The following is a 17,140-nucleotide window of genomic DNA, read 5'->3' as shown; positions in this document are numbered from 1 at the left end:
TTTTGGTCGCACTGCAAGTTTGAAATATATGCAAAACTCTCACTGTGATGTTATCTCTGTGTTTGAAACTCAAAAACTTGCCTCTCTATTTGCTACTTTTGGTGACACTATCTATGAAGAGCATGTGCGTATAATTTTTGCAAATCTGTTTGTGAATGATAAAGATGATCTAGAATCCATGGTTTTAGGAACTCGTATTATTCTTGACGCTTATCAGTTTGAGAAAATCTTTGCAACAAAGTTTGTTGGGTATAGTCTATTTGTACAACATTCTTGACCTGATAATTTTGAAGTGTCATTTGAGGAAGCTAAAAGTGTGTGGTCTGAAAACCCCTAAATATTGGTCCAAAAAGTTTGAAATTTGAACACCGTGTACTAGCCCACATTATTGTTACCATGTATTGGTTCACTTAGCACCATATCTATCAGAGATCTGTTTACTAATCTCTCACATCTTGAAAGTTATGAAAGTGAATCTGTCTCTCTATGCTCCTAAAACCATCTCCAGCACATATGCCAAGACTTCCTTTGCCATGATGGGATATACCTTGATTGAGGGATCGTGGCTCAAGAAAGACAAGGCACCTGAATTCATCCCTCAACAGGACACTGGATGGATTAAATCTGAAGCCAACAAATCCTCTTCCTCAGATCAGTTGCTGCTAATGCAGCAAAATATTGCAGGTATCAAGAAATTGCTAACCTCTATGCAGGAACATGTGGACAAGATCAGGACAGTAACCAAGGAAACTGGAGCAGATGTGTCTAAGATAAGTATCACTCTCCAAGCAATAAAAAGGCAAGGAATCAGGGCTATGCAGGATGTAACTAAGAAGCTGACCAAAGTCACCAAAGATATTAATGACTTCTATGACAGTTTCTTACCAAAGTGATCAACACCTTGAAGTATTTCCTTGGAAGGAACTAATTGTCTAAGCTATTTAGGCAATCTTTTTATTTTGTTTTATGTGGTGGATGTTAAAACATTTTCTTTTGGTTGTGTCTGGATGGGCATGTCAGTCGACTATGCGCAGTAAAACTGCTAGCTGTATATATTTTTTGCCTGCTTAACTAGTACTATTATTAGCTATTATTTTTCTTGCTCTTTTTGATTGATGTCAAAGGGACAGAAGAAAAAGAGTACAAAGATAGGGGGAGCAACAAACAAGGCAGAGCTCCAAGACAGGGGGAGCAGAAGTACACTCGAAAAGGGGAAGTATCCCTTAAATTAGTCGAACTCTTTTTATATTATTTTCATCATCAAAAAGGGGGAGATTGTTAAGTTTAGAATTTTAATAATGTTCAACAATCTAAAGAAGCATTGACTAATGAAATCTCATTGTGTGCAGATCTAGAGGAACGACATTGATGAAAGGAAAGAAGATTATATGGGAAATCAGAGGAACTCAACGGCTATATATTTTGAACTTTACATCAACAACAACAACATCAATCAATCAAAGAACAAAGAAGAAAAATCAATCAATCAATCAGCCTTGCCAAAGATCCTCAAGCGTGCAAGAAAAGAAAGAGAGAAAATCACGGCTAGAGACCAAATCAAGAACAATCTGCGAAAGCACTAATCAAGGAGAAATGGAGGAACCAATTCTTCAAGATTAAGAATGAATCTAGTTACCCTTTCAAGCTAGATTCATGAGGCTACCTTTGAGTCTCACTCTTAGATGTATATGCCTCACAAGGAAAGGTCTCCAATAATTGCTGCCATACAATCCCAGAAGACAATGAAACAGAAGACTCATCAAGCTATAAAGGAAGAAGAAGGACATCGAAGGGCACGCAAGTACATCATCTATTTTTACACCTTTCTAGTTCTTAGTACAAACAGTGTATTCTTGAGTCTACAAGTATCGCAAAAAATAAGAAGAGTTAAAAATAAAACGAGAGTTGTGTCAACATTAGAAAGAAATATTGTTGCTATATATTGTCGGTGGTGAACGTACTAAAACCATCACTGTTGTAAACTCTTACTGAATATCTAAGAGAACCCTTATGACCCAAGGGAACTGGATGTAGGTACCACACTGGTACTTGAACCAGTATAAAAATTGATGTGTCTCCTTTACTTTTCTGTTTGCTCAGTTTATTTCTGCTGCGATTAATCACTATGTAAAGTCTAGTCGACTAATTGCTTACATAGTCAACTAAGATTTACAAATCGGATACAATTCACTCCCGCTTGTACTTTCAGATTGGTTTGTTAATTTTTGGATCTTGCCATCTCAACACAACTATCCGTTCGAAGAACCTGCTTATCCTCTCCACAACTGCAAAGAAATTGGTCATAATTTATGACTTTATAATAGAGATTATAAGTCTGGACTCCCAAATGTCCAGAGTTATATTTTTCACATTGGTTCAACATTCACCATATATTGTATGTTCCGATAAAGTATTGATGACTTAGTTAAAGATGATGGTCATGATAAATTGGACCAGCAAATGCACGATGAGTTTCCTGCAATGTTGGAGAGTTGCTTTACACCTAATATGGCTATATTCTTAAGGATGGGACATGAGTGGGACCTCAATTCTAGAGAATTCACGAACTCCTCTAGAGAAGTAGAAGGTAATGCGAGGCTCTTGTTTTTCCCATCCGTTAGACAAGATGGAAAAGTTAAATAGAGTGATGTTTTTGGTTAAGTTTGGGAAATTTGAGTAATATTATCAGTTAAAATGAGATATTACAAGGATGAAGTAAAAAAAAATCGCTAAACAATAAGGATGATATTGTTGAAAAACTCTATTATTTGCACACCCATCAAGATTTCTAAGAGTAGGTGAGAAAAAGGCTGGAGATCAATGATTGGACTATAGAGGAAACATGAGGATAGTTTTAGCACATTGGATAACATGAATCTTCTCCATTTCTTTCAGCAGTATCTAAGTTCTCAAATAATTCATTCAGCTATCCCATTAAAAATAGCCACATCATATTGTATAATTATACACTTCATCTGGGTATACGCCACATAATTAAAAGAAGGGAGGAAAAAAAAAAAAGATAGCCTATAAGTTGGGCAAAGGATATGTGGCAAACTTTTTCCTTTTTTATTTCCTTATTTCTTTTTGTGTGTTTGATAGATGACTTATACTAGTAAAGAAAATTGAAGGATGTCTTTCAAACAGAAAAGAGCGGGGTAATAAGCTCATGGTTTACATGAATGTCACATCGGTAGTAATGATGAAAGGGGTTTTTTTTATTATCAAGATATGTATCTGTATTGGAACTCGACTAAATTTGGATTTATACCGAAAAATTCAGCAATAAAAGTAAAACACTCTCTAACAAATATCACTCCATAAACAAGGCTCGAATCCGAAACTGTTAGTTAAAGATAAAAGAGTATTCACTACTCTACTATAACCCTCGTTGGAAGGGGCTGACGGACATGAAGTAGTATTAAGAATTCATAGCAGCCATTTCTTCATAAAAATAATGCAAAAAGATGGGCTCCAGGTCATTGATTGTATAATAAAACCAACAATGCCAATCACTGCTATTGAACAGCAACTATGCAAAGTAGATCTGCTTAATAGAGAAGAAAACACACTTGGCACTTGGGGAAAAAGAGATGTCTTTGTTGAAGAGCAAATGTGTCTGGCCTATATTTTGCCGATTACTTGTATGATTATTCGAAAATTTACCTAGTTTAATTTAGCTATTTACTGTGCAGCTGTAGCTCTTGGATAAACATAGAGTCCTAGATTTTTAATTTGTTAAGATAGACCCAAGAAATAAAACGTTTAACGTTGCATAGCCAATGAAGCAAGTGAAAATTATGAGATGCCAAAGTTTAAATTTCAGCAACTAAAAACACGGTAGATAATTTTTTCTTATCGGCCTAAGCCTAAGTTAATAGAGTTACTTGGTGTATATACAAGTGGAAGATAGCGTGTACTCAATATTATAGTTAAAGGTATGCACAAGTTGAACTGGACACTAACGTTGTTTGAAGGGGGGAAAAGGATTAACGGAAGAAAAATTTGGAAGAAAGGGAAAAGAAAATATTTTCCTTTTGCTTTATCTATTGTGTTTGAAACTTATCGTCCCAAATAATCAGGATTCACGTCCCCGACTAATAGGGAGAGCGCTCCCGGGATCTCTAGTTAAAAATGAAGTGGTCTCATCCATTCGTGCACACTTCTTGGTAGTGGTGAAAAGAAAATCATTACTAAATAATTTGTTACAGCTATGATAGACCGAGTATCCTAAACGCGTTGGTCTTTGACAGAATGACACAGTGGATAAATCACATGAATGAATGATTGTGAACGAGTTCACAACGAATCCAACCTTTGCATTCATACTTTTAAAAAGTTCAAATTAGTACAATTAATATTAATGGTTAATGTGTATCTTTGAACTAAGAAAACCAGAACAATCATCTCCAAGAATATAAGGTGAGACGTAAGAAAGAAGAAACATTATGCAAAGGATATTGCAATATCTAATGGCATTATGGCAACTATGTTAAGTTTGTACAAGTTTTCAACAAATAAATAAACCAAAAAAAAAAAAAAAGTAATTACCTAGTTATTGATTAATTGGGGTCCAACCAAAACCCCTCCAATTTGTCTAGTTGTCCAAGTTAACTTGATATCTTTGGGGTTCATTCTATGATTAGCCGACATAAGTCACTTTCTTAAGTTTAAAATATTGTTTATAATTTCTTCAAAAACAGCTTGTTGACAACTCCTCAAGTGTTGTTTGATAAATCTAGTGTAATAAATACTAGCATTTTCAACCAAGTTTCCTTATATACTGCAAGCTTCTTAGTTCATGAACCTTAATTAACCTCTCTTTCTTCCCTTTAATTACTACTTTCTCACACAAGAAATATTATTTTTGAAAGAAAAAAATGGGTATAATTGATCACATATCAGATATGTTTGAGGTTACAAGTACAAGAAAAAGCAAACGCAAACCAATGCAGGTAAATTTGCATGCTAATTCCATGTGTTTTACCCCTTAATTCTTTTTGTTTTTTTTCCTTTATTAAATTTTAAGGCTTCGTGATATTGAAACTAATTTTTTTTTCTTTTTTTCTTTTCCCATTTCAGACAGTTGAAATAAAGGTGAAAATGGATTGTGATGGCTGTGAAAGGAAGGTTACAAATGCAGTTTCGTCTATGAAAGGTTTAATTCATCTCTCTTATGCATAAAAGAAATCAAGAATAATAAGTGAATAAATAATGTTTTATACTATGTCAATATATATAAATTAAATTCATTACTTAAAATTTATCACATAGCTTCGACGGTTCAAGTTCTTATTTTGTAATTAGACTCTTTCTACATTATAACCGTTTTAAAAAATAACAGCCGACAATTTATATAGTTTGTATATTAATGTATAATATACATATAATATACATATTTTATACATAATTAATGTATATTTTGTATATTTGACTAGCGAATATAACTTTTTTTACCAGCCAAATATGTAACTTCCACAAAATTCTTTGTATTGAGTTTTTATATTCTAATTGCTTAATTGTATGTTGTAGGGGTGAAATCAGTGGATGTAAGCAGAAAACAAAGCCGAGTAACAGTGAGTGGTAATGTTGAACCAAAGAAGGTGTTAAAGAAAGTGCAGAACACAGGAAAGAAAGCAGAATTTTGGCCATACGTAGAATACAATTTGGTATCATATCCGTATGCACCAGGAGTTTATGACAAGAAAGCACCTTCTGGCTATGTGAGGGATGTACCTCAAGCTTTTCAAATAGTACCAAATACACCTACTCACACACTCACCTCCATGTTTAGTGATGAAAATCCTAATGCTTGTTCTATCATGTGAAGAAATTAATGCATTAGAATTTTGTAGTATATGTTACTAATAGCGTGCCGGTTTTAAATTTTTTGTCTTAGACTAGTATATGTTAAAAATATGTTTAGATGTTGAGTTGTATAGGAAGTACTTTCTCGTGTTCTTTTGTAGCCAAAAAAATATTTCTATGCTGAACTAGAACAAATTTATCATGGAGCGTTTTCAAAGTTTAGATTATATACATCGTTGGTGTAAAGAATTTAATTTCTTACACTGTAAAAATATATTTACTTGTTGTAGCAGATAATCTGCCTTATTTTCAAGAATTTAAATTTATATTTTAATAAAGTTTACTTACCGATATCATTAGATGACATGATAGTATAAAGAAAGTTTTTACAAATAGTGTGTATAACACGCTCATCTCTAAGTTTAGAGATGAAAATCCTAATGGTTGTTCAATAATGTGCGGAGATGAATGCATTAGAATATTGTATGTTAAAAACATAGCAGTTCTAAATTTTTTTGCCCAGGACTAGTTATATATATATATATATATATATATATATATATATCAAAAGGAAGTAATGTGTTTAGATTGAGTTGTTGTCACGCCCCGAATCATAGTCTGGGCGTAACACGACACTCGGTGCCTGACTACATGTGACCGAGCGAACCAACTACATGGCTGGATCAACACGTGGTATAACTATGAGCTAGAGGTAAATATAAAACATGATAATCTACTAAAGAGTCTGACTGAAATACCATAGATGCGGAAAATACTCAAAGGTCTGCAAGTATAAACAAGTAGCTGATAAGGCTAACACATGAAAGCCTGCTAATATCTGACTGACTGGGTTATAGTCTACGAAGCCTCTAAAGAATACTGAAAATGCTAACTGTTTACCGGGACAAGGTCCCCGGTATACCTTATTAACTGAAATACTATAATGACTAAAACAAAAGAGAGATAAGGCCCCAGAAGACTGGGGATCACCAATAGCTGATATGAGATGTCCTAGCAAGCAGAATAGTCAACCTGAAAATCGTTACCTGCATTGCGAGATGCAAGCCCAGGGCAAAAGGGATGTCAGTACATTTGAATTATACTGGTATGTAAAATAGCGGAACAAAATAACTGTAAATACTGAAACTGAAACTGAACTGCTAGCTAATAAACTGATAATTGAACAAGGAAGTAAGGATGTGAATACTCCCTCTTCTGAATGATGAACAACCTGTTTAACTGAATATTAAACTGCGGACTCAGGTCCAATATGTATGTATGTATATATATATATATATATATGTATGTATGTATGTATGTGTGTGTGTGTGTGTGTGCGCGCAACTGCGGCCTCAGGCCCAAAGATGCAAAAAGCGTGAACTGCGGCCTTAGGCCCAAATACAGGTGTTCAGCATTCAAGAATATAACATCAGGAACTGTGAATCATATTACAATACATGATACTGAAATAATGAGTCATACCAAGTTACATGATACTGGAATAGTGAATAAGATTAGACTGAGATGAGTATTCATAATAAGTTGATTTATCATAACTGAAACTCATAGAATATCGAATGATTATGAGACTATGCCATCTAGAGAATAGAAGTTCTACTACTATTCAGGGAACTAAGTCATAGTTACTTTCTGAGGAAACTAGTAATGGTCAAAATGAATGGGACGTAGGGAGAATCATAGACATTCCCAAACGTAAAGAGTTAGCCTTATATACCTTAACTTCCTGCCCTTGAGCGTAATACAATGTTTGTCAACCCTTTCAACTTTAATCTATAGCAATACAAGTCAAAGGGATTCCATATTAGCTATGATGCTCATGTTTTGGTCACTTAGGCATTTTATCAAACACTTGGTGAAAATAAAGCTTCATAGTCCTTATTAATGGTGTCTCTACACCCAACAACCCATTCTCTTGTTCCTAGATAAATTGTAAAGTCTCAAATGATTATACCAACATTATCCTTCATCACCCATTGTCACACCTCATTTTTACCATACACCCCCGGAAGAGGGTACAAGTAAAGGGAGTTTTTCCAATTAAAGGACAACCGAAACGGGATTTATTATAAAGATTCAGAGTCGCCACTTGGGAGATTTATGGTGTCCCAAGTCACCGGCTGAATCCCGAATCGAGGAAAATATTGACTCTGTTTAACAGTCCGCGAACCAGAAATCCTAGTAAGGAATTCTGTTAACCCGGGAGAAGGTGTTAGGCATTCCCGAGTTCCGTGGTTCTAGCACGGTTGCTCAACTGTTATTCAGCTTAATAATCTGATTTTAGAACATTTTGAACCTATGTGCAAATTTAACCTTTCAACCGTTTTTACTTATTTAAAGAATTAATTCAAAGTTATTTAAAACATATCGCAAGCCTCGCTACATGAAATGCACCCGTGGTTCACGACACGCTCTATTTAACCTTGTTGGAAATTAGAACCGGATCACATGAAATGCACCCCCGGATTTTAACATGTTTACTTTTTAATATTCACAGTTATGGTAGGGTCACATGAAATGCACACCCAAGTTTAATAAGGTAATATTATTATAATATGCGCCTAAAGCAACTACGCGTTTGGAATTTTATTTGGCGTAGCACACCTCGACTCCGTTTTAAAAGGGAATTTATATTAACTCTAGAGGGCATGGCTAATTAATTAAATACCCAACCCAATTGTAGAGATTGGGCGATTAGGCCAGTTGTTAAAGCCGATTGGGCCCATTAACGGCCACAGTAAGACAGTATCCATGCAACAGGGCCTGCCATGTACTATTTCCAAATGTTCTAAAGTTCTGGGCCCAAATTGAGCCCAAATCTAATAAATTGATGGTAACACTGTATCCTTCATAAAATCCTTGAATTTGAACCAAATGTTGACTACCTTAAGCACATACACATCACATTTGAATACCACATATATTCTACACTGAAAATAAGATTCCCAACATGATAGCAAAACCCTCGCGCCAATTATTCATCATTTAATAACAGAAACTCGGAGATCTGAACTCACGCTAAATTCTGACTTCATATCAACACGTTAAACAAGACTACATGACTTAAAATTTTCTAAAAGAAAACCAAATGTAAATATCAGTCAGATTTTAGCCCCAGATTGACATGATTTCAAGAAAATAAACCTATTAACATGGATTAGAACCAGACTTTGAAAGGAAAAGTTCATGCTTACGGACTTTTATTAAAGAAGAAAACCCAGTAGAAGCCAAACACTAACTGACCAAATACTGACTATTGGCCTGGAAATGAATCAATTACACTTCGATGAGATTAAGTAATACATGACTTTAATTAGCACGCTACAACCACTGAGATGCATTCCAATTGAAAGTTGCTAGCCATTCAAATTATGCTTGAAATTTAGCAGACTTAGGCAGAAATCAAAACCAAGCAAACACTAATTTCAACAAAGCCAAAACAGGTATGAACCCTTTTGTTGCATTACTCTAACATGTCCATTCCAGACTTAAACTCATATTGGCTAAAGATCATAATTCAGCCATTATTACAAATCAAAATTGAAACTGAAAATATCAAACGTAACAAAGAAATTAAGCTAATTGTAAAGTCTAGTAATTTTCAGGAATATAGGAAACAACATTTGATAAACATAGATTGCAACTTAATCAAATAAATACATGTTCTTCCATTTCACATGCCAAAGGGCTGAGTAATACCTGGTCACAATAGCAAAAACCAACAAAGAAAGTGAGCTGGGAGTATACAAAAACAGCAGCAGTAGTAAGCTCAGAAATGTCCAATGAAACTAGCCTTGAACCTAACTTTAAACCAGCAGAAATAACCACTGATACCAAGCAATCAAAAAACAGACAAAATTTGAACCAAACTTTTGAAAACCAACCAAGCTCAAACCATTTTAGCCCTCGATTGTTCAGAGATCGTTTCAGAAGTGAGAGCCTCAAGAATTACAGAAAAACTTTCAATGGAACAGTGATTTTTGATTTTTTCCAGTTGTTCTGATTTCTCTTGTATTTTCAGCCTTTTTGGTCTCTCTAAGGTGCAAAAAAAAACTGTCTGTTGAATGAGAAGAAGACTTCCTTTATAAGACCGAGGGTCTGCTGTGTGCCTTCCAAGGCAAGGCAGTCAAATTTTCCAAAATACCCTCATAGGGCATCTTTTAAAACTGATTTTTGGACAACTGTCCATTTCCTTCAGTATTTTCAATTTACAGCCTGTTTTCCCAAACCAGTTTGGGCAGCTGTCCATTTAGGAAGCTTCCCATCAGTTATTAAAGATTCTTCAAGTTAAAACACCTCCAAAATTACCCCATAAATTTTCCCATTATTCACTTACCCCCTCCCCCCGAAATTCTGAGTGCTCACAATCATAATAACAGTAAACAAACGAGCTGACACTTTCAAACAAATTGAAATTCAAAACAACTATTGAAATTATGAAAAACTATCTTGAATATCCTTCACACATAAACATGAATTTAGAAAATGTTCTTGAAACAAGAATTAATGCGAACGATGAACTATACTTAATTAATCTAAATGCTTCAGTTCCAAAATTAATTCACAAATGTGAAATGAAACCTAGCGGAAAGAAGAAAAATCTCATGAATTGAAACCAAATTAAACTCAAACCTTACGAAGCTAATTGTCATTGACAATTAAGCAAACAAGCTAACTAACGAACTTACAACCAGAACATAATGCAATTAAACAAGAAGGAGATGAGGGGTTGCATGGTGTGATTCTGGGTGGATCTGGGAATTTTTATGGTTTCATCTAACCTCAGATCTGAGATTCGAGGCGATGGAGGGGGATTTGAGAGGAACTGTTTGGAGATTTGGGATGGGGAGGTGGAAGGGAGTTCATGGTGTTAATTTGGTGGCGAGTGGACGCCGGCGCCGCCACCAGACGGTGGGGAAATTCTGGGGCGGCTACTAGGGTTTGGGGGGCAGGTTTCTGAAGGCGAGGGTGTTGGGACGATGAAATGAGGGGGGGGGTAGGGTGCGTTCGGACATATATATACCCCCAGGCTTTAGTTCTGAGCCATTCGATCAAGTGGGGATCAACGGCTCAGATCGACACTGATCAAAACGACGTTGTTTCGTTTGAGGGTGTCCGGACCGGGTCAGGCGTGGGTTGGGCCGGGTATTGGGTGGAAAATTGCTTGGGCTGGGAAATTTAATTGCAAAAGCCTAAAATCAGATTTCTTTTTCATTCTTTTCCTCTTCTTTTAATTTCCAATTTTCCTTTAAATTAATTCCTAAATCAAATAATCCTACCACAATAAATTAATTAACTCTAACTAACAATTACCACACATAATTGAATACAAAATTGAAAGAAAAACTCCCAAAATTCGAAACTCAAATTAAAAAGCATAAAAATGAGTTGTTTTTTGTGATTTTTCCATTTTTGTAAAGCAACTAAATTACTAATTAATTCAAAATGCCAAATTAAATCTCAAATGCAAATGCAATGTATTTTTGTATTTTTTTCATAAATTAAATAAAATAAACGTGCGCGTACAAATGCAAGCACATAATGAAAAATGTTACAAAAATCTACAAAATTGCAAATAGTGGAAAAAATTCATTTTCCTTGAATTTATGGGAGTAATTCACATAGGGCAAAAATCACGTGCTCACAGATGCCCCTCTTTACCCGGAAACACGAAGAGTTTTCGTGCATAGATAAAGTGAGTGGATACGAGCGAATTTTGCCCGTTTGAATACTCCAGGGGAAGCATTTTTTGAAAGATTTGACCGCACCCTGCTTCTGAAGTTGCCTACATATGCTTGGCTATAAAGGAATCAGGTCAGTGTAGTTCGGGAAGTTTCGGTAGCTGGGACTACCATGAAGCTGGGATTTACTGCTGCTACTGCTAGCTGAACCTCCTTATTACACCATGTCAAAATAAAACAAGAAGCTAGTCTAGACTATGATCTATGGAATACAAAAATCCTATCTATATCTTCAAACTTGATCTTGTGCTTCTTGTTGCCTTGTTGTTCTCCATTCTTTCGGAGACATCCGTTTGTTGCCACCTTGAATTGTAAACTAAAATGTTTTCCCCTTCTTCAGGTGGGTGCCTGACTGCTGAACTTGATATGTATTCCCTGCTCTCCAGGCGGGCTTCTGATTTCAAAACGTGAATGTATCCCCATGTTATCCAGGCGGGCTCCTGATTGCTGACTTGAAATGTATTCCCTGCTCTTCAGGCGGGCTCCTGACTTCAACATAAACAAAGCAAAGAATCTGAAAGCTAAACTTAAATGGTACTCCCTTGTTCTCCAAGGGGGCTCCTGACTACTGCATTTGAAAGTATTCCCTGCTTTTCATGCGGGCTCCTGACCTCAACATAGACAAAACAAAGAATTTGAAATCTAAACTTAAATGATACTCCCTTGTTCTCCAGGCGGGCTCCTGACTGCTGCGCTTGAAAGTATTCCCTGCTCTCCAGTTGGGCTCCTGACTTCAACTTGACAAAACAAAGAATTTGAAAGCTAAACTTAAATGATACTCCCTTGTTCTCCAGGCGGGCTCCTAACTGCTGCGCTTGAAAGTATTCCATGCTCTCCAAGCGGGCTCCTGACTTCAACTTGAAATGTATTCTCTGCTCTCCAGGCGGGCTCCTAACTTCAACAAAACAAACAAAAACAAAGAAAATTTTCTGCCCCAGTTTGGTGGCTGGGGACAGATGTGATTGTAAAACTAAATCATATTACCAAGTATTACTAAGGATTTGAAAGCTAGGTCCCATTATTCAGGGGGGTCCTGACAACTCTTAACTAAACGACAATTTAAAATCTAAGTTATATCTTCTACAGGTGTGACTTCTGCTAAATCTTGCTATCCAAGAGGATCTTCTTTAAACTACTTCCCATTATCCAGGAGGGTCTTGAAAATCAAAAGTCCAATTTTATCTTAAGAGTGACAACTTTTATGGCTGAATTATACTACCCTACAACAGACTTTACACTAAATGTTGTTATCTGATCGAAATCTTAAAGCGAAGTCCCATTATCTAGGAGGGTCCTGAAAATTCATAATTGAATCCTATGTCGAACATGCAAACTTCTAAGATAACTTATATTCTTTTGGGATACATTTATGCTAGATTATGCTATTTCTGAACATTTAAACTAGGTCCCATTTTCCAGGAGGGTCCTGAAAATCAAAAAAGTCAAACCTGTTTGGTGACTGCCTTTCTCCATGGAGAATTCCTCTAAAACAAACAAACTTTTCTGCCCCTGTTTCAATCAAAGAAAATTTGTCAGTTTAAAATGGTGGCTCTTTCCGCTGCATTATTTTGTTCTGACTGACTTCCCCGAACTGGCCTTGAACCGCTTTGACTTTCTGACTGACTTTCGCACCCCATGACCTTCAACGAACCGAGTGTTCTATACCCCTGCTATTGTTTTCCTCTGACCCCTTTATCTGAACCTTTGCATCCCCCATGACATTACCAGTCCCTTCCACCGATGAGACTTCCGGTGATTCCTTGTACCCTCCCCTTACATCGTGTTATCCTTAGTATGCTCCGACCACAATGTGCTTTGCAATTTTGGAAGTTGGTAGTGAGTTTTGACTTGCTTTGAACAAGACTGACATTGAAACATCTTAGACAGATAAACCCAAAAGAAATGAAATGCAATGACTTTGCGGGTTAAGGATAAGAAGAATCCAAAACCAGAAGACTGCTACGAAAGGGAAAAAGAAAAAGAAACCTATCTGAGTTGAACGGCTGGTACCAATGATCATGATATGCATTTCGGATTAATCGGCCCAATCTGTCCAACCAATCAACTTTCAGTTGCCGTACTTTGTTGCCCCGAATTTTCCATGACCTAATTACTTCGCCCAAACCTTGACCTAGTTTGTCCTGCGGTGCCTTGAAACAGTTTTCCCGCCAACAGACCTTTCCCACTTGTTGACTTTTCAACTCACTTCCGCCTCAAGGTGCCCGTGAGGGTTTTCACCAATAAGACTCTCTCGTTTTAATTTCTCTCAAATCTCGTCGCCTTACGATTCCTGTGAAGGTTTTCACCAATAAGACTCTCTCATTTTATTTCTCTAAACTCTCGTCGCCTTACGGTGCCTGTGAAGGTTTTCACCAATAAGACTCTCTCATTTTTATTTTTTTCTACTTGAACCAGAGTGTTGCCCCTGACAAGAATTACCTTTGCCTGCTTGACTTGGCATTTCTCAAAGATTGATCAGAAGGTCTTTCTTTGGACCGTAATGTGGGCTTTTGGACATGGTTAAAAATAAAGGGTATCAAAGGGTCGAAAACAATTCAAATGGGTTCAACTTACAACTTTCGGAATCAGGTTTCTCACAACATCCACAACTTCTACCCCAGTTCCTTTCATGGGGACTTTTGGGCTTTTGTTTTGATGAGACCGCATCGTGAGGCTGCCTACGTATCCTTAAAAGGAATCAGGTCGAATGTAGTTTGTAAGCACGTGATTTTTGCCCTATATGAGAATTACTCCCAAAAATTCAAAAATAAAATAATTTTTCTTGGTGTGCAATTTTTGTGATATTTTATGATATTTTGAATAATTATTTGTATTTGTTTGTGCATGTTTATTTGCTAAATTAATAAAAAATACAAAAATATGTCACATTTTGCATGTAGGATTTAATTCTACAATTGTTAGTAATTAAATTTGTTTTACAAAAAATAAAAATTACAAAAATAGGCATCGTTTGCATTTTTAGCATTTAATGTCCAAATATACAATTTTATGCTTAATTATTACTTAATTGTGCGTTAATTGTTATTGGGAGTTAATTTGCGCTTTTATAACTTAATTTAGTTCTTAATAATAGTTTAAGTATTTTTATAATTTAGTTTTAGAAAAATAAAAGAAGAAAAGAGAGCAAAAATATAAAGAAAGTCGGAATTGGGCCTCTTCTTCGATTTCAAGCCACAGGCCCAAAAAATGGCCCAATCTTCCCAAACGACCCAGTCCATAACCCAAAAGACCCAAACCCCATTTGTCTTTCATTTTTCATAAAAACAAAACAAAACAAAAAAATAAAAATAAAACCAAAGAAAAACCCTAAAAGACTAAGCTATCCGCCACCCCCTTCCTATCTTCTTCTTCTTCCTCAAGTTTCTCCAAGGTCATCCATGGCTTCCCCCTCAAAGCTCAACCATGGCTGCCCAACGTCACACTCACACACACACGCACCAACACCTCCAAGCTGCCCTCCCATGAACGACCTCAAAAAACCATGAACAACCCAAAGCGAAGCTCGCTTCAGCCGCGTCGCCACTACTGCTGCTCGACACGCCATTGCTGCTGCTGGCCCGCGTCGACACTGCTGCTGCTCGACATGCCACTGCTGCTGCTGTTTGGCGTCGACCAAACACTACTGCTTCACCATAGTCCGTTGACCAAGCTCCTTCGTCGCCGCTGCTTCTCCTCCTTCCTCCGAGCTGCTGCTGCCGCAATGCTGCCTCACATTCGTCTTCTTCACGAATCGAGCTGCTGCTGCCTTCTGCTTGTGACGGGCTGCCATTGTTCATTTTTAAACGATGCCAAACGACCACCTTCTTTGGTCGTCCGTTCGTGGTCGTCTTCGGCGTCAAGTTATCTTGGTGCGAGATTCGTTTCTGGACAGATTGTTTCCATCCAAGTTCATCGTCATTCGTTCGATGCTTTGGTCATCAAAACAGTCCGTACGTATGTCGTTCGATCCGGTTAGTAGATTTTGAGTTTTATGTTTGTCTGTATTTCGTTTTGATATTTCTCGAATCTAAAATCGTTAGATATTTGATTTTTTGTGTTGTTTGTTCATGTGATTTAATTTTCAGATTTCAAATGGAAATTTAATTAGTTGTTTTTCATGTTTATGTCATGTTAATTTTATTTATTTTGTAAAAAAGGTAAAAATTTGTTAGTTTAAATGTTTGTTAGATTCAAATTGAAATTTAATTGATTATTTCTTCAATTTGTTTCATGTGTTTTATGTATTTTTAGAAATTGTTAATATTGTTAAGTTCAAGTTTAAGTTCGTAATTGTTTCTTCGTCAATATTGTTATTTGTCTAAAAAAATTTAGTTGTGTTAGAGAAATATGTTGGTTTAGTCATTTAATCCATCATGTTTTGTTGTTTTAAAAAAAATGGATTCATTCATGTTTATACTTTGTTTGGTTGATCTTGAATCCGAAATTTGTATAATTTGATTTCTTGTTTTATTGTTTATCATTTATGATTATTTCTTGAATTTGTCTCATAATCTTGTTTAAAGTTTAATATAGGAATTGTTGGTTGTAATGTTGTTAGAGTTGATTTTAAGTTCAATATGATTGAATTTAGAAATCTAAATATACTTGTTTGTTGTTGTTGTTGAATCCGAAAATAGGATTGTTTGTTGCTAAAAATATTGTTTCAATCAAATTTTAGTTGTTCTTTGTTGTTCAATTTGTGTTCATGTGATTTGTTGTTGAAATATTGAAGAAATCATGTTCATGTGATTTGTTGTTTGAACATTGTTAGAAATTGATCATATTGTCTATATTTTGGTTAAGTTTGATTAATTGATTGTTATAGCTGATGGGGTAGTTTGGTAATTTGTAGTATGTTCGGGGGTAAAATAGTAATTTGCAATAAGGTCGGAGGGGTAGTTTAGGAATTGTACATTTTGTAATTTTTTATGTGAAGCATGGGGGGACAAAATGAAATGGGGTGGGTTGTGATATAGTTATTTAATATAAAGGGGGGACAAGACAAAATTTAGTGGGGAGGAATCTTGTATTTATTTAGTGAAGCATGGGGGACAAAATATAATGGGGTGGTGTGATATATTTATTTAATGTAATGGGGATGAGTGGGAAGATAATGGGTTTGGTAGAGAAAATGGGTTGATTTTAATTGATTAAAAGATTTATGGGATGTGATTATATATAGGAAGTCTTGAACACAACACACACAGACAGATAGAGGAACTAATCTGAATATAGAGAAGAACAAAAAAGAAAATAAGAGAGAGAAAAAAGGGCTGAACATTTAAGAGAGAGAAAATTCCGAAAAATATTTAAACTTTCAAAATAAAAAAAATAAAAATAAAATCTTCTGCTTTCTTTCATTGTTTGAAATCAGAATTAATTGTTGTTTCATCAAAGCTTGAAGCTTTTGTTTTTTGGGATTACTGCTCTATTGGTTTGCAAACTCTTTTCCTGGGTTGTTACTGTTGCTGGGCTAGTTGTTGCTGTTGTACTGTTATTACTGCTGCTGATTCTCATCTTCATTTTCTTTTGCTTCCAATATCAGGTATATATTTTAGACTCATGTTGTGGAA

The 17,140-nt window shown here is 35.8% G+C and overlaps 1 protein-coding gene across 1 annotated transcript; it reads left to right on the top strand.

Annotated features, from left to right (window-relative positions):
• The first annotated feature begins 4,789 nt into the window (after positions 1–4,789).
• LOC104238370 (heavy metal-associated isoprenylated plant protein 20-like) lies at positions 4,790–6,010 on the top strand. The gene is made up of 3 exons (XM_009792710.2): positions 4,790–4,955; positions 5,083–5,158; positions 5,533–6,010. Exons 1-3 carry the CDS (start codon positions 4,881–4,883, stop codon positions 5,826–5,828), a joined length of 447 nt encoding a protein of 148 aa, XP_009791012.1. The 5' UTR covers positions 4,790–4,880; the 3' UTR covers positions 5,829–6,010.
• Positions 6,011–17,140: the final 11,130 nt, after the last annotated feature.

This window comes from Nicotiana sylvestris, chromosome 4, assembly GCF_000393655.2.
Source record: "Nicotiana sylvestris chromosome 4, ASM39365v2, whole genome shotgun sequence".
Taxonomy (NCBI): Eukaryota; Viridiplantae; Streptophyta; class Magnoliopsida; order Solanales; family Solanaceae; genus Nicotiana; species Nicotiana sylvestris.
The sequence above is the reverse complement of the archived record's forward strand: the minus strand, read 5'-3'. Positions and strand labels throughout refer to the sequence as shown.

Coding starts and splice junctions, on each gene's coding strand:
- LOC104238370 (XM_009792710.2), top strand. CDS start 4,881: ATGGGTATAATTGATCACATATCAGATATGTTTGAGGTTACAAGTACA. Junction 4,956..5,082: donor GCAAACGCAAACCAATGCAG/GTAAATTTGCAT, acceptor TTCCCATTTCAG/ACAGTTGAAATAAAGGTGAA. Junction 5,159..5,532: donor TGCAGTTTCGTCTATGAAAG/GTTTAATTCATC, acceptor TGTATGTTGTAG/GGGTGAAATCAGTGGATGTA.